An 18119-nucleotide genomic window follows, 5' to 3' on the forward strand; every position below is an offset into this window, starting at 1 on the left:
TGCTCCTAATGTCCACTGCCTGTTTCATGTCACCCATCTTCCCCAGTGCCACCTTCAGCTTTAGACCCCAGAACCTTAGTGGGCAGAGTCTGGGTTCTTGCCTTTTCCCACCTTCATGTGTACTGTGAAAGAACCATCCCTAGGCTTTGATCTCTGGCCACTCTGACCTGTACCTCCATGGGTCCAGCTACCTGAAGTTAGGCTAATGATGCTCTTGGGAGGAAGGAGCCATTCTTTGGGAGAATCATTTGGGCTTCATACCAAAGATTTGAAGTAATTAACGTGTCCTTGTGTCTGGGCTCAGCTGGAAGAGGAGTTGAAGGCACGGATCGACATGTGGGAACAGGAGCATTCAAAAGCGTTTGTGGTGAATGGGCAGAAATTCATGGAGTATGTGACAGAACAGTGGGAGATGCATCGACTAGAGAAAGAGCGAGCCAAGCAGGAAAGAGTAAGTGAACACAATTTGCGAAGAGGAGAAGATAATAATGTGAGCAGCCCAGCATCTGCCAGGGATCTGGGCTGGGGAAGCAGCAGCCCACCGCAGCTCTTTTTAGCTCTGGTTGCAGAGACTTGGCACCAGATTTCTGGCCTTGCTTTTGTTCCCATCTCAGACCTGTTCTCTTATTGGGATTTATCACTATTGCTTCTGATTTTCACACAGCAACTAAAGAACAAGAAGCAGACAGAGACAGAGATGCTGTATGGCAGTGCTCCTCGAACACCCAACAAGCGGCGAGGCCTGGCACCCAACACGCCAGGCAAAGTGCGCAAGGTAAGCGTGAGGCTTTGTGGACCACTACTGACGAGGGATTGCTGAGGACAGGGCTCTGGGCCGTCTCTTGCCTTCTGTCCTGCAGAGATGGGGAAGGGCTATCCTGGCCTCCCAGGCCGAGTCCACATGAGAGAGTGAATGGAGGAGTGCAGTTTAGTCCTGAGAAGACTGGACAGTGACTGTCAGGCATGGCCAGCTTTGATGTGTCCAGTTGTTGAGTCCTCAGATTAAACTTAGGGGGGCCAGTACCTGCCAACATTCTGCAATGATAAACCTTCAGAATTCCGACAAGTGACCATGGTACTATGTGAAAGAAGACTTTCATGTTTTGTAAGTAGAATACTTAATACTCCTGAATCTCCAGAACAGGAAATCGGGAGTTTCTCCTTTTTTAACTTTTTCTTTGATAAAGGAAGTGGAGCATCATTTCCTTTTTCCCTCTTCAACTCATATTTTGTAACATATGAAATGTTTAAAAAAATCATCTAAGAGAACCACTGAGAGTATTTTTCTTGCTTTTTAAAAAGGTTTTTAAAAATAATGTGTTTTTACAAAATAGAGATCATATTATATAATTTTGATTTCTGCCTTTTTGGTATTGGTTGTGATTTTTTTTATAGCATCAAACTTTCTTCAAATGTATGCTCGTTATTAGCTGTATATTCTATCCTCTTGACACACTTTTATTAAACTAGTTCCATATTGTTTGATATTAGGTAGTTTAACACATAATTTTTTATTATGAAAATAAACTTTTAAAAACACTAAAATTCAATTCTAGAAAGGTGTGTTTTAATTAAAAGTTTGAGAACGTCTGTGCTGGATGCTGAGAATACAGAGATAAGTGAGCCAGCCCTTGCTCTCAAGAGGGCTGTATCCACACACTTCTCAAGTCCTGGCAGCACTAACCCTCCCATCAGTGATGCAAAGGGGTTGTACCCATCCATGCTCCCAGTGGTAGTACCTTGGTGTCGAGGTGGCTCCAGTCCCTGCCAACACGTGATGAAAATCTTGACTTTTAAATTTTTGTCTATTTGATGGGTATCAAGTAATGTCTCATGATTTTGGTTTTTATTTCCCTAATTACTAATGAAGTTGAACCTTTTGCCATGCTCATTGGCAGTACTTGTGTGTGTCTTGTGTAGCTTGTCTCTTTACTCTTTATGGTGTCTTGCTGGTGAACAGAAAGTTCTTAATTTTAATATAATAAAAATGTTTTTAGTCTGTTTTCTTTATGATTTGTACTTCTTGTACCTTGTAAGTAAGCTACCCATGACCTGAAGCCATACAAATATTTTTCTACATTGTTATTTCCTAGTTTGTGTCTTCGATTTTAATAGTTTTGCTATTCCATTTTAAGGTTTTTAATCCACCTAGAGTTAACTAAAAAAATTTTACAGCTTTATTAAAATTGACACAACATTTAATAACTTCTGACATATGTATACACCATGAAACTGTCACCACAATCAAGGCAATGATCACATATCTGTCACACCTGAAGTTTCCTCATGCCTGTGTTCCCTTCTGCCTCCCCCTCCTCTCCTCCTTCCCCCTCAGCCCCTGGCAATCACAAATTCGCTCTGTCACTATTTATTAGTTTGCATTTTCTAACATTTTACATAAATAGAATCATATGTTACATATTTTTTTTTTTTTTAAGATTTTTTTTTCCTTCTCCCCAAAGCCCCAGTGCACGGTTGTATATCCTAGTTGTATGTCCCTCTAGTTCTTCTGTGTGAGCTGCTGCCACAGCATGGCAATCGACAGCCAGGTGGGGTGGTTCCATGACTAGCAAACGATCGTGGGCCACCAAGGTGGAGAGCACGGAACTTTAAGCACTAGGCCACCAGGGCTGGCTCTATTACATGTCCTTTTTTGTCTGGCTTCTGTCCTTTAGCATAATTGTTTTTGAGATTCATCCCTGTTGCTACATGTATCAATAGGTCACCACTTTTTCTTGCTGAACAGTGTTCCAATGCGTGACTGCACCACAGTTTGCTTATCCATTTGCCTGTTGATGGATATTTGGCTTGTTTCTAGTTTTTTGGTTATTACAGATAAAGCTGCTATAAATATTTATGTGTCAGTCTTTGTATGGATATGCGCTTTCATTTCTCTTGGGTAAATACCTAAGAGTGGTATGGCTGGGTCATATGCTAAGTGTTTAACTTTGAAAAACAAAATGGTTGTGCCACTTTATAGTTCCGTCTGCTAGATATAAATAGGCTGTGAACACTTTTCACAGATTTCCTCAAAGCGATTCCCCATGGAAACCCATCTTTCTTAGACTGCTTCCCATACTCGTTTTTCTGTAGTGTAGGGATGGGTTGCTGAGCATGTAACTCACATCAGTAATCTCTATTCTTCTCCTTAGCTGAACACTACCACCATGTCCAATGCTACGGCCAACAGTAGCATGCGGCCCATCTTTGGGGGGACGATCTACCGCTCTCCTGTGTCTCGACTTCCACCTTCTGGCAGCAAGGTTAGTGTGCTCTGTACAAACACATCCCCAGCACTGTCTCAGCCTGTTTACCCAGGGGCCCCACCTATCTGTTCCAGTTTCTAAGATTCAGTTATCATTGAGATGCTGAGATGACAGATGTAAGCTAGCAAATCTGTCAAAAAACTAAATCAGAAAAAGAATGGTCTTTTTGAGCCCCACCAGCATCAGGGAAGCACGGGGTGTAACTGGGACACTCAAGAGCAGGTGATGGTGCCCCTAGGCTCAGTTTAAAGTCTAGTCTTCAGTTGCTGCTGAGCGGAGTCCCTGCATGTGGGTTCCAGCCCAGTGACACTGGATCACTAGACACAGTCCGGTACTCTCGCATATGGTGGGGAGTATGTGCTAAAACGCGTCCAGTCTTTCAAGTATTTTACAGACTGTGCTCAAGACAGGTGTTCTGCAGATCGTTTAGAATTTGTATTTCTTTAAACCAGAAGTACAGGATTCCAGACACATGAATAATATAAAGATGGTATCAGCCTTTGACAATTTGCATTTATGTGTGTGTGTTGTAGTCATTATAAGGATGATACATTGATCTGTCTTTCCTTTCTCTGCAGCCAGTTGTCACTTCCAGCTGTTCAGGAAAAAAAACACCCCATGCCAGTAGGCATGGAGCCAACAAGGAGAACCTGGAGCTCAATGGCAGCATCCTGTGTGGTGGGTACCCCAACTCGGCCCCTCTCCAGCGCAACTTCAGCATTAATTCTGTTGCCAGCACCTATTCTGAGTTTGCGGTAATTCACCTTTTCTAATATCTACCAGTCTCTGGGGAGCACACAGTTGGGGCAGAGTGGGTATCTTCCCCAGGGCACCCAGCTTTTTAGTTAGGCCGGTTCTTTGGAGGCTGAGAATCCCTTTCCTGCCTTGACCATGGCGTGGGGTGGGGGTGGTTTAAGGGGAGTGTATAGGACAGAAGGCAGCAGCAACTAGACATTTACCTTGGATCCTTCTGCTTAAGAAATACCATTCCCTGGCTGCAGGAGGTGACCCTGCTGATCAGCTGCCCTGTGCTCTCTTGGTGGAGTTCTTGGTAATTGTCTTAATTCTTTGTTCTTAGAAGGATCCATCCCTCTCTGACAGCTCCACTGTTGGGCTTCAGGTCTGTATGGCAACCCCTGCATGTCCCATGTCCCTTTTCCAAACTGATCTGTCATCTGCTGGCTTCATTTCCATCTGGGCACAGGGCTACACTAACCAATAATCTCAGCTGTACTATCACAGACCCTTTTTTTTTTTTTTTTTTTACAAAGGAAGCAGAAAATCCTAATACAGACTTCAAAAATAATAAATATCTGGCTTAAGTTCCAACACACTGACTAACCTGCTGATTAACAGGAAAATTTGTTCAGACTTGAATTGGATTCTCAGCCCCACCTAAAGTCAGGCAAAGCTTTTTTATCATGTTATTTCATAACAGAAAACCTTCACCCTCCCCAATTGTGACATCAGAGGCCTCCAATGTGCTGGAAAGAACAGAGGTCCATCACGTGGGGAGGGGAGCCCCAGCTGTGTGCTGCCTATGAGGTCCTTGACCTGTGTGCTGATTATTTCCTGGAGTATATGCCTTACTAACCCCTCGGGGCTAATCACCAACTTTCCGTCTACTCTGAGCTAGCCATCACTCATTTCCTTGCCTTTGCCTATTTCTACCACATTGAGCTGCGAAAGCATATGAGAGACACTGGAAGAAAGAAATTCCAGAATGTTCTTCAGCTCCTAGTAACCTAGTCCATATTTACTAACACTTAACTGCAGTGCCCTTTACTTAACAATGTGTGTTCCCTCTTCCCTCGTATCTTTCTGTTGAGAGGTAAGCTGCTCCTTACCCTTGCGGGGATACTGAGTAAAGCCTAGGGCGCCAGCTCTCCTGTTGCTGCAGTGATGGAGAATGGGACAGTTGCCCATGGTGATAGCTCATTTTGAGCATTGAAGCTAGCTTCACATGCTGGCACTTTTCTCAAATTACAGGACTGATGTGCTTCTACCTATAGAAGTGGGTGTGTGACACTCTGGCAAGCTGACTGCTGGACAGAGGGTCCAGCTTCCTCTTTTTCACTTGCTCAGCCAAGCCCCATTTCATCCACTTGGGGCTTAAATGTACCTGCTTGCCCCTGGCTAGGCCTAGACAGGTTCATCTGGTTTTGGTTGCTATGACTGGTAGACGCCACCAGGCAGCACGAAAGCCAGTAGACTAACCGCTACTAACATCGGTCTTTCTCAAAGGTCATTCATGCTTTATCTTCTGCTTCTATACCATGTGCTCCAGCATGAGATCAAATCACCAGCAGGTTACAAGGCCCTCAGCCCCAGGGATTGGTAGATATATGGTCTGGCCCATTGTTTTAGAAAGGGCTCAGAAGACCAAAGCTTGTTGCCCACCTAGCTTGACAACAGAGTATTTTGTGAAGTATAAGGGATTGCTTGTCTGTGAGGGTTTAACAGGATGGACCGGCTGAGGAAACGGTCAAGGGCATATGTGCACACGCTTAATCCGTGACTAAGAATGGTCAGAGTCCCTCACCTTTTGTTCCTAACACAGCTTGTGCTGGGCTAGGGACCTCTGTCTCAGGGAAGCAGCCCTCAGGGACCTCATGCTGACACTCACCCATGCTTACAAGGGCGGGGCGTGCATGAGAGGGGCAGTACTGCCATTGATGTTATTTATTTCTCAACAGCGAGAACTCTCAAAGGCTTCCAAATCTGATGCTACTTCTCGAATCCTCAATTCGACCAACATCCAGTCCTGAGAAGCCCTGATCAGTCAGCCAGCTGTGGCTTCCTGTGCCAAGACTGGACCTAATTAGAGAGGGGTGGTTTTCATTTTTCTTAAATTTAGGTGTCCTTGAAAGCCTCGAGAGGTTCCATTACCATGGGCCTAACTTACAGAAGTAAATGAGTGTTACAGATGAAACTCCATAATAGGCTTAGTGGGTCCTTAGAGACTTGGTTTTATTTTGATTCAAAAAACACATTAAAACTTAGTTCATAGCATTAAGTGCAAATTTTAGCATATTGAATCTAATTTCTTTTTCTGCCCCATAATTCCTCTTGCTAAAGCACGATCAAGGGCTTGTTTTATTTCACCATTGTGTAGGAAAATGCTTGACTATGCCCATCCTTGGGGTATGGGACATGAAGTAATTTTGGCTTGTACACTTATAATTAGCAATTAATATCTTTTTTGTTTAGAGATATTCAGTTAATGCTATAGCTGTGATAGCTTTGCTCTCACCTAAAGGCCTGTCCCTACCACACGACAGCCTTCCACCTGATGAGGATGTCTGCATGTCAGAAGCTGAGACAGCCAAAGAGGTGATGGGGCGGCTGGGAGCTCCTTTGTTAAACTGTGTACAGTTCTGTTATATAGTGCAGTGCCCTTGGTGGGGGCATGTGTATGTGAACACACGTGCTTGTCTGAACTCGAGTTCTTCAGTTTTTCTCTGGGTCCCGTCCCCCATCCCTGTGCCCGTTATGCCTGAGTTCATCTGTCCCCTGCAGTTGCCAGCCAAGTTGGGACACTGTTTGGATGGGTTGGGCCATTTCTGTCGTGGAGATCTGGAATTTTGCACATGTCAGTACTGGGGAGTTGTTCCTGCTGTGGCGTCCACGATGAGGCTCCTTCTTGACCTATCCTGTCGATCACTACTGCTCTCCCCAAAGCACTATTTATTATCCTGTCTGCGCCACTACTTCTGTCAGCACATTAAATGGTTCTCAAAAGCTTACCAGTGTGGACTTGATCTTTGTCAGCCATGCTGTTTAGTCATACGTATACAGGTCCTGTTTTTAAAATATAAATATATTCTTAAGAATAAATTAAAATGTGTATACTTACATTTCAGAAAGATATATTGTGGTGTTTGGTTTTTTTCCCAAATCACTTTTTGGTTGGTTTGGTCTGCGGAAAACAGAAAAGGCTAAAAGAACATATAAGAAATTTTCAGTCGGGAGTGTGATTTTTATATTCTTTTGTGCATTTCTTCATTTAAGAACATCTTATATTCTGAGAGAAGTTTTTTGTGAGAAATAAAAAACCTAATTCCTGATGTATAAAGAGGCTGAGGCAGTGTTAGGAAACCTCTGGTTTCACTACTCTTTATCATTAACAGGACTAACTTCTATAGGGTAAGGCTTGCCTGGCTTCTTAATAACCTTTATTTTTAGTATTAAAAAAACACATATTTAAAGTGTATACTTTGATACATTTTGACATAGTATATACATCTGTGAAACCATCACCACAGTCAAGTTACTTAACATCCATCACCCCTAAAAGTTTCCTTCTGCTCCTTTATAAGTCTTCCCTCCCTGCCCCACCCCCACCCCCCACTGATCTGCTTTCTGTCACTATAGAGGAGTTTGCATTTTCTAGTTTTATCATATAATAGGTATTAGTTTTGGGTCTGGCTCTTTGACTATTTCATCATTTTGAGATTCATCTGCATTGTTGCTTGTATCCTTAGTTATTTCTTTTTTTTGTTGAGTTGTATTCCATGGTATGGATATACTACAGTTTATTCAATTATGTATATTCACATTTGGGTTATTTCCAGTTTTTGGCTATTAAAAATACAGCTGCTGGGCCGGCCCTGTGGCTTAGTGGTTAAGTTTGGCGCACACTGCTTCGGCAGCATGGCTTTGTAGGTTTGGATCCTGGGCACAGACCTATACCACTTGTCGGCCATGCTGTGGCAGCAACAGCCCACATATAAAGCAGAGGAAGATTGGCACAGATGTTAGCCCAAGGCTAATCTTCCTCAGCAAAAAAAAAAAAAAAAAAAATAGAGCTGCTATGAACATTCAAGTACAAGTCTTTGTATGGATATATATTTTCTTTTTCTTTTGAATAAATACCTAGGAGTGCAATGGCTAGATCATATGTATGGTAAGTGTATGTTTAACTTTTTAAAAAACTGCTAAACTGTTCTGCAAAGTGGTTGGACTATTTTACGTTTGCATCAGTCATATATGAAAGTTCCAGTTTCTCCATCTCCAACACTTGGTATGGTCAGTCTGTACAATTTTAGCCATTTTAGGAAATTTGAAGTGGTATCTCGTGGTTTTATTTTGCACTTCTCTAATGACTGTTCATGTTGAACATCTTTTCACATGCTTATTTGCCATCCTTCTCCTTTGGTGAAGCACCTATTCACTATTTTTCCCATTTTAAAAATTAGGTTGTGTTCTTACTGTTGAGTTTTGAGAGCTCTCTATTCTGCATACAAGTCCTTTTATCAGACATGTTTTGGAAAGATCTAGTCGGTGGTTTTTCCTCTCATTCTTTTAACAGTGTGTTTGAAGAGCAGAGGTCTACTTTTGATAATGTCCATTTGTTCTTTGAATCGTGCTTTTCTAAGAAAAAGAAAATTCTAAGAAATTTTTCTAAGAAAATCTTTACCTAATCCAAATTGGTAAAGGTTTTCTCCTAGAAGTTTACAGTTTTAAGTTTTAGGTTCTACGTTTATGCCTGTGATGCACTGTGGCTCTGTGTGTATCTGTCTCTGTATGGTTCCACGTATGGCTTTAAGCCCATTCTTTTTGCACACAGCCGTCCAGGTGTCCAGCACCATTAGTTGGAAAGGGTGTCCTATCGCCACTGCCTTGCCTTTGCACCTTTGTCAAAAATCAGTCATCCGTAGATATGTTTCTGCTCCCTTGATGCATTTGTCTTAATGCCAATACTACACTGTCTTGATTACTGTAGATTTATACTAATTCTTGAAATCAAGTGGTATTAGTTTTCAACTTGGTACTTTTAAAAGTTATTTTGGCTGTTCTAGATTCTTTCCATTTTCATATGAATTTTAGAACCAGCTTTTCAATTTCTAGAGAAAAATCTTCAAGGATTTTCATTGGGATTACATTGGATCTGTAGATTAATTTGGGGAGATCTAACATGACAAACCCACAGACAAGGCATATCACTATTTATTTAGGTTTTTCTTAGCAAGGTTTTATAGGTCCTGTGTACAGATCTTTCACATCTTTATCAGATTTATCCCTAAGTATTTCATATTTCCTGATGCTATCATAAACGGTATTTTTAAATTATAATTTCCAATGTTTTTTGCCTGCATATAGAAATACAATTGATTTTTGTATGTTGCTCATGTATCTTGCAACCTTGCTAAACTCACTTATTAACAGAAAAATGAAAAAGAAAAAAATACTCAGATGTTTACAGATTGGCTCTGTGTTGGAGCACGCCATCAGGGCTCAGCCAGGCTCTTTACAACTCTGCCTTAGTCTTCACTTCTTGCTCCTGTGGAGCCTGAAGGCTAGCCAAAAGTGAAGCTTAGTGTTTACTCAGGCACTTCTGAGCATATATCCAGCCCTGGGCATGTGTTATGCATTCTCAATTCCCCAGTATATTGTGGGAGCTTTAAAACGCCTCTCCTCCTACATCTCTCCTTTCCCAACCTCTTTCTTCCCGGGTTCTCTGTATGTCTGTTGCTTGTCTCAGCTGTAGTCCTTTGCCCAGGCTGCTGCAGCCAGTACTTGTGCCTTTAAATACTTTCGGCAAAAGCTGCCCGGCCCTGGGAACACTGAGTCTGGAGAAACAAAGGCCAGCTCTTGTGATGATCCTTCAGGGAGCTGCCAGATACACTGAAACCCACAACCACAGGTCTTTAAGGACCATATTCCTCCCTCTAGTACTAGTGACCTGCACCAGAAATGTGAGCTCTCATCTTCATAGCACCCCCCTGCCAGTATGGAGTGTAGGAGATGGTAGGCGGGCCATTTAAAATACCATGGCATTCTTACCGCTAAGCAGCAGCTGCTTTCTTCACCAAGACTTCCCCTGGTGGTTGTAACTTTTTGACTAGATTTCTAGAGTTCTACAAAAGTTGATTCTGAGTTTTTGCCAGCTCCTTACAGTAGTCTCCCCCTTACCTGCGATTTCACTTTCCACGGTTTCAGTTATCCATGGTCAGCTGTGTTCCAAAAATATTAGATGGGAAGCAATTCATAAGCTTTAAATTGCATGCTGTCCTGAGTAGTGTGATGAAATCTCACTCTGTCCTGCCCGGGAGGTGAGGCATCCTTTCATCCAGCTGTATATGCTACCCTTCCATTAGTCACTTAGTAGCCATCTGTTATCAGGTTGACTGTCGCAGTATCCCAGTGCTTGTGTTCAAGTAACCCTTAATAATGGCCCCAAAGCACTAGAGTAGTGATGCTGGTAATTTGGATACGCCAGAGAAGTCTGTCCTTTAAGTGAAAAGGTGAAAGTTCTCGACTTAATTAGGAAAGGAAAAAAATCATATACTGAGGCTGCTAACATCTATGGTAACTTTTATTATGGTATAGTGTTATAATTGTTCTATTTTATTATTAGTTATTGTTAATCTTACTGTCCCTGATTTGTAAACTTAACTTTATTGTAGGTATGTATGTATAGGAAAAAACATAGTATATATAGTTGGCCCTTTGTACCTGTGGATGTGGAACCCATGGATACAGAGGGCTAAGGCACTTGAGCATCTGCAGATTTTGGTATCTGGTTGGGGGCGGGGAGGGGTGGTCCTGGAACCAACCCCCTGCAGATACCAAGGGACAACTAACTATCTAGGGTTCAGTACTAGCCCCAGTTTCTGGCATCCACTGGGGGTCCTGGAACGTATCCCTCGTGGATAAGGGGGACTACTGTGGGTGCTTTTGTGGAGACACAGTGTCCTGGAGTTCCCTACACCATTTTCAGTGATGTCCCAATTCTAAATGTTTATGCACCTAAAAACAGAACTGAAAGGAGAAATGGACAAATCCACAATTAGGGTTGGAGACTTCACTCTCAGTAACTGATAGAACAACTAGGCAAAAAATAATCAATGTAATCCCATCATTAATCAGCTGGACCTAGTTGTAGAACAATCCATCCAGTGACAGCAGAATACACGTTCTTTGCAAGTGCACATGGAATAGTCACCTAAACAGACCATATTCTGGGTCATAAAACAAACCTTAAATTCTTTAAAAATTGAAATGATCAGGGGCCAGCCCAGTGGTGTAGTGGTTAACTTCACATGCTTCACTTTGGTGGCCCAGGGTTCACAGGTTTGGATCCCAGGCACAGACCTAGGCACCACTCATCAAGCCATGCTGTGGTGGAGTCCCACATACAAAAGAGAGGAAGATTGGCACCGATGTTAGCTCAGCAACAATCTTCCTCAACAAAACAAAACTCAGAAGTGATCAAACTGTGTTCTCTGACCATGATATATATATATAATAACAAAAGCTCTCAGAAGATAGATACCCAAATACTTGGAAATTACATAACACTTCTAAATAGCACATAAGTCAAAGAGGAAGTCTCAAGGGAAATTAGAAGATATTTTGAACTGAATGAATGACAATAAAAATATCAAAATTTGAGAGATGCAGCTAAAGCAATGGTTAGAGGAAAATTTATAATAGTAAATGCTTATATTAAAAAAAGTCTCACCTCAACAATCTAAGCTTCCACATTGCAAAAAGACAAGCAAAATAACCTGACAAGACAGGAAGTAAACTAAGAGCAGAAAGCAATGAAATTGAAAAGACAAAACAATATAGAGGGAAGTAATGAAACCAAAAACTACTTAAAAGAAAAATAAATCAGTAAATCTCCAGCCAGACAAAGAGAAAAAAAGAAAACTGATTGATTAATAATATCAGGAGTGAAAGAAGGGATATCACCATAGACTCCACCAACTTGAAAAGGATAATGAGTGAAAACTACCAACTCTATGCACAGAAACTTGACAAATGAAATGGGCAAATTCCTTGAAAGACACAAATTACCAAAACTCACACAAAAAGAAATCATCTGAATAGTCCTATAGCAATCAAAGAAATTGAATCCATCATTGCAAACCTTCTGAAAATGAAATCTCCAGGCCTAGATGGTGTTACTGGTGGATTGTACTAAACATTTAAAAAATAAAACCGATTCTATACAATTTCTTTCAGAAGACAGTAGTTGGAGCACTTTTCAACTCTTTGAGGCCAAAATGACCCTGATACCAAAACCACAGAAACACAAAAGAAGAAAACTATAGACTAATATCCTTCATGAACATAGACACAAAAATCCTTAACAAAATATTAGCAAATTAAATCCAAAAATATATAACAATATAAGATGACGAAGTGGGGTTTCTCCTGGCCATCAAGGCTACATGGCTGGTGGGAATGTGAGATGTTGCAGTTGTTTTGGAAAACGGCCTGGCATTTCCTCAAAAAGTTAAATTACCATAGGACCCAGCAGTTCTACTGCTAGGTATTAATACCCAATTGAAAACATGTTCACACAAAAATACGTACATGCATGTTTACAATATTAGTCATAATAACCAAAATGTGGAAATAACTCAAGTGTCCGTCAGTTGACAAATGGATAACCAAAATGAGGTATCATATCCATACAGTAGAATGTTATGCAGCCAAAAAAGGGCTGAAGTACTAATATTACATGCCACAACATGGATGAGCCTTGAAAACACACTAAGTAAGTAAAAGAGCCCAGACACAAAAGGCCACATGTGGTATGACTCCATTTATGAGACGTCCAGAATAGGCACATCCATAGAAATAGAAAGCAGATTAGTGGCTGCCAGGGGTTGGGGGTAAATAAATAGTGACTACTAACTGGTACAGGGTTTCTTCTTGGGGTTATGAAAATATTCTGAAATTAGATCATGGTGATGGTTGCACAACATTGTGAATTTACTAAAAGCCACTGAATTATGTACTTTAAAAGAATGAATTTTATGGTATGTGAATTAAATATAATTTTAAAAAATCAGTCTAATCCACCATATTAACAAACCAAAGGAGAAAAACCACACAATCATATCAACTGATGCAGAGAAAGCATTTGACAAAATTCAACATCGCATGATAAAAACTTCTAGAAAACTAGGAACAAAAGGGAATTTCCTTAACCTGACAGAGGCCATCTACCAAAGCAAACTTAGAGGTAACATCATCCACAACAGAGAAGGGCCACAAACAAGGCAAGGAGGTCCACTCTCACCACTTCTATTGAGCATTGTTCTGGAATTCCTAACCAGAGCGGAAGACAAGAAGAAAGAGAAACGACACGCAGACTGGAAAGAAGAAACTAAACTGTCTTTATGTACAGACAATGTGACAGTAGATGCCAAGGAACCTACAAAAAAGCTCCAACTAATAGTTTAGCGAGGTCATCGAATATAAGGTTAACATACAAAATCATCCTTATTTCTACATACTAGCAATCAATAAGTGAAAACTAAAATTTGTAAAACAGTAACATTTACAATAACTCCAAAACAATGAAATCCTAGGTATAAATCAAACAAAACACGTATAGTATCTATATGCTGAAAGCTACAAAATACTGATGAAAGAAAGATCTAAATATACAGACATACTGTGTTCTTGGATTGGAAAACTCAACATACTAAAATGTCAGTTCTTCCCCCAAATGATCCATAGATGTAATGCAATTCCAATCCAAATACCAGGAAGAGATTTTCTTTTATAGATCAAGATTAATTTACGGTAAAACTCATTTGGAAACTTAAACTAGAATAGCCAAACAATTTTTAAAAGAACCAACTTGGAGGACTCGGCCTACCAATTTTGAGACTGGCTGTAGAGCTATAGCAATCACGACAGTGTGGTATTTCTCTGTGGAAGGATGAAAACAGATCAATGAACAGATGAGCGAGTCCAAGAAGACCTACACAAGAATGGTCACTTGGTTTCTGACAACGGTGCAAAGGCAAGACAGGGTAGTTATTTTTAACAAATGTTGTTGGAATAATTGGATATTCAAGTGCAAAAGGAAAAGTACTTTGGCCTATGTCTCACTCCTCATGCAAAAATTAATTCAAAATAGATCAAAGATCTAAATGTAAAATGTAAAACTAGACAGCTTTTAGAAGAAAACATAAAAAATACTCAGTGGCATTAGGTTAGGCAAAGAGTTCTTAGTTAAGACATCAAAAGCATGATCCATAAAAGAAAAAAATTGGTAAGTTGAACTTTAACGAGTTTTAAAACTTGCTCTGCAAAAGATACCATAAAGAGAATGAAAAGACAAACTACCAACTGGGAGAAAATATTTGCAAATCACATATTTGATAAAGGACTTGTATTTAAAATATATAACAACTCCCAAAACTTAGTAAGAAACAACTGGGCTACAGAAGGGGGAGGGGGACAAGCCCTATCAGGATAAAACACACTATAAAGCTTCCCTACCTAACACAGTGTGTACAGCCAGTAGGTGAGAAGGTCTACAAGTAGACCCAAACACATACGGAACTTACACATGTGATAACGGTGGTATCTCCAATCACTGAGGGTGGGAATACTGGCTAGCCATTTGAAAAAAGATAAAAATTAGAAGGTAGAATGGTGGTTGCTGGGGTGGGAAATACGAGGAGTTAATGTTTAATGTGTATAGAATTTCAGTAAAGAATGAAAAGTCCTGGAGATGGATGGTAATGATGATTATGCAACAGTGTGTACCTACTTAATAGCACCGAACCGTACAGTTAAAAATGCTTAAGATGGTAACTGTAAAGTATATTTTACTAAAATCAAAAAAAATTGGGGGGCTGGCCCTGTGGCCGAGTGATTAAGTTCATGCGCTCTGCTGTAGGCGGCCCAGTGTTTCGTTGGTTGGAATCCTGGGCGCGGACATGGCACTGCTCATCAAACCACGCTGAGGCAGCGTCCCACATGCCACAACTAGAAGGACCCACAACGAAGAATATACAACTATGTACTGGGGGGCTTTGGGGAGAAAAAGGAAAATAAAATAAAATCTTTAAAAAAAAACAAATTTTTAAGTATCTTAAAGACCCCATGGTCAGGAAAAATTTCTTAAATCACACATACACACACACACACAAATTAACTGTAAGGAGAAATGATAAACTTGACTACATTTAAAGGGGCACACGTATGTGGTGACAGATAAAAACTAGACTATTGGGGCCAGCCCAGTGGCACAGCGGTTAAGTTCACATGCTCTGCTTTGGTGGCCCAGGATTCACTGGTTTGGATCCTAGGTGCAGACCTACACACCACTTATCAAGCCATGCTGTGGAAGGCATTCCACATGTAAAGTAGAGGAAGATGGGCACCGATGTTAGCTCAGGGCCAGGCTTCCTCAGCAAAAAGAGGAGGATTGGCAGCAGATCTTAGCTCAGGGCTAATCTTCCTCAAAAAATGAAATAAAAAATAAAAAGGCCAAAGAAGTATCCCCAGTACCCTGTGCCATGTCTGCCACCTGCTAACTGTGCAATATCTGTTGAGTGATGAATGAATACAGAACATAATGCCAGAGGGAAGAAGAATGAGAACAGACAATATAAAGGCCCTTAGAGGATACAGGAATACATTAAATGACACAATGCAGAGAATCAGGGAAATCCAGAATGCCAGACTTTCTTTAAGATCAATCACCTGGTTTTTTTAAGAAATAAGTAAGTGGCAAGGAAAAAAAATTAAGAGTGTAACTACTACAGAGTTAAAACATTTAAGAGACATATCTCACAAATGTAACATGTAGAACTTGTTTAGGTCCTGATTTGAATAAACCAAGTGCAAAGAGAACATTTATGAGACACTTGAGGAAACTGGAACACTGACTGAATATTTGATGATATTGAGGAATTAGTGTTAGTGATTTTTAGCTATGATAATGATTTTATGTTTTTTTAAAGCCCTTATATTTTAAAGATACATATTGAAGTATATACAGATGAAATGATGGTATGATTTGGATTTGCTTTAAAAATAATCCAGTGGGGGTACAAGTGAGGCTGAAGGGATGGAGGCATCTGAGCTGGTGAAACAAGATTGGCCATGTGTTGAAAATAGCTAAAGCTGAATAGTCCACGGTGTATTATTCTCTCTACTTGTATATAGATTTGTATATATGTTTGAAACTTTTCATCATTCAATGTTTAAAATGTTGGTAATAAAGGGCCTTACAGATTAAAAAAAAAAAAACACCTGACTACGTTAAGAGCTTAAGTTCATCAAAATAAGTTGATATTTTTAAAGCACTTTGACCATTACCTGGCACAAAGTACCACACAAATTTTAAATAAAAATTGGTAGCACTAAAAGATACCATAAAAGAGACAAAAAAACTACAAAATGGCAGAAGACATTTTGAACCCATAACTATTAAAAGACTTGTATCTAACGTATATAAAGAAGACAACTCACGAAGAAAAATACAGAAAATTTTAAAAGGACAGAAAATTTAAACAGGGACTTTCCAACAGAAATACTCCAAATGGCCAATAAACAAATGAAAAGCTGCTCAACCTCATTAGTATTGGGGGAAATGCAAATTAAAACCGCTGCACATACACCTGATGTTTGAGCCACAGCAAACCCTACATTGCTGGTGGGACTATATAGTTATCTCGTAAAGTTGAAGATAGCCTGACCCACCAGTTCTATTCTGAATATTCCGCAGATGAACTTGTACACATGACCAAAAATCAGAAACAATGAAAATGACCACTGGAGAGGACTGTGGGAAGATGGTGTAGTGGGAAGCACCAGGAATCTGTCTCCCCACCTGGACAACAGTTGTACTGGCAGAATCTCATGTAGTTATTTTGGGACTCTGGAGTCTGCTGAAGGCTTGCAACTTCCAGGGGAAGGCCTGGATGGTAAATTATGGTCAATGTGGGGCAATTTCAGCTCTTTGCATAGTAGTGACTACCCATCCTCCATCCCCTAACCCAGCCACATGGCAGGCAGCTGTACACATGTTCCTGGAACAGCTTGGAGCCAGGGTGGGGAAAAAAGGAACCTGTCTTCCAAATATCAGGAAACTGTGCTGCTTCTGATCACAGAGGTGTAGACAAAGAGGTAGCCATCGTTGTCATACCTCCCTCCATTGTTACAAGTCTCTCCCCTCTCAAGTAACTTCCAGGAGATTTAAAAGACTGGCACCCTTTTGTTCCCCCTTCATTTTTTACTTTTCTACTTTCAGTAGCCAGACATTAAAGACTAGGACATTCAAGAACATCTACATATATGGGGAAAATTAGAAAGTGACCGTGTATGCCCAAGGAAAGGCTCAGAAAAGACATAAGACATTGAGTTTACACTTCAGGCTGACCTCAGTACAGAGACAGCTTACACCAATAAAAACAATAATAAAAAACAGCAAGTCCTGGGGAAAGGGGAGAAGTGATTTCCAGAGTTACCACATTACTAGATTCAAACGTCTGGTATTCAACTAAAAATCACGAGGCATATGAAGAAACGTGAGAGTATACCCCATTGAAAGGAAAAAGTAACTCAACAGAATTTGTCCCTGAAAAAAGACTTAATGGCAGATATACTAGACAAAAACTTTAAAACAATGGTCCTTAACGTGCTAAAAGAACTTAAGGAAGATGTGGAGAAAATCAAAAAAGCAATGTGTGAACAAAATGGAAGTATCATTAAAGGGACAGAAAACCCAAAAAGGGGCCAGCCCCGTGGCTGAGTGGTTAAGTTCACATGCTCTGCTTCAGCAGCCCAGGGATTCACCGGTTCAGATCCTAGGCACAGACATGCCACTGCTCATTAGGCCATGCTGAGACGGCATACCACATAGCATAGCCAGAAGGCCCCACAACCAGAATATACAACTATGTCTGGGAGGGGGTTTAGGGAGAAGAAAAAAAAAGATTGACAACAGATGTTAGGTCAGGTGCCAATCTTAAAAAAGAAAAAAAAATTCATTAGAGGAATTCAAAGGCAGATTTGAGCAGGCAGGGGAAAGAACTGGCGACTTGAAGATAGGACAATGGAAATTATTGAGGTTGAGGAACAGAATGA

At 40.6% G+C, this 18119-nt stretch overlaps 1 protein-coding gene across 4 annotated transcripts in view; it reads left to right on the forward strand.

The window, feature by feature from the left end:
- Positions 1-7010, forward strand: part of PRC1 (protein regulator of cytokinesis 1) — a 28996-nt gene extending 21986 nt beyond the window's left edge. The window contains exons 10-15 of one of the 4 annotated variants that reach the window (XM_046655168.1): positions 305-451; positions 665-775; positions 3153-3263; positions 3845-4021; positions 4345-4386; positions 5963-7010. In XM_046655168.1, coding sequence (XP_046511124.1) covers positions 305-451; positions 665-775; positions 3153-3263; positions 3845-4021; positions 4345-4386; positions 5963-6034 — 660 coding nt within the window. In that variant the 3' untranslated portion in view covers positions 6035-7010. The remainder of the gene's footprint in view (positions 1-304; positions 452-664; positions 776-3152; positions 3264-3844; positions 4022-4344; positions 4387-5962) is intronic. The other 3 variants (XM_046655171.1, XM_046655169.1, XM_046655170.1) reach the window with 3 other exon arrangements.
- Positions 7011-18119: the final 11109 nt, after the last annotated feature.

The sequence above is a fragment of the Equus quagga genome, chromosome 2, assembly GCF_021613505.1.
Source record: "Equus quagga isolate Etosha38 chromosome 2, UCLA_HA_Equagga_1.0, whole genome shotgun sequence".
In the NCBI taxonomy this organism is placed as follows: Eukaryota; Metazoa; Chordata; class Mammalia; order Perissodactyla; family Equidae; genus Equus; species Equus quagga.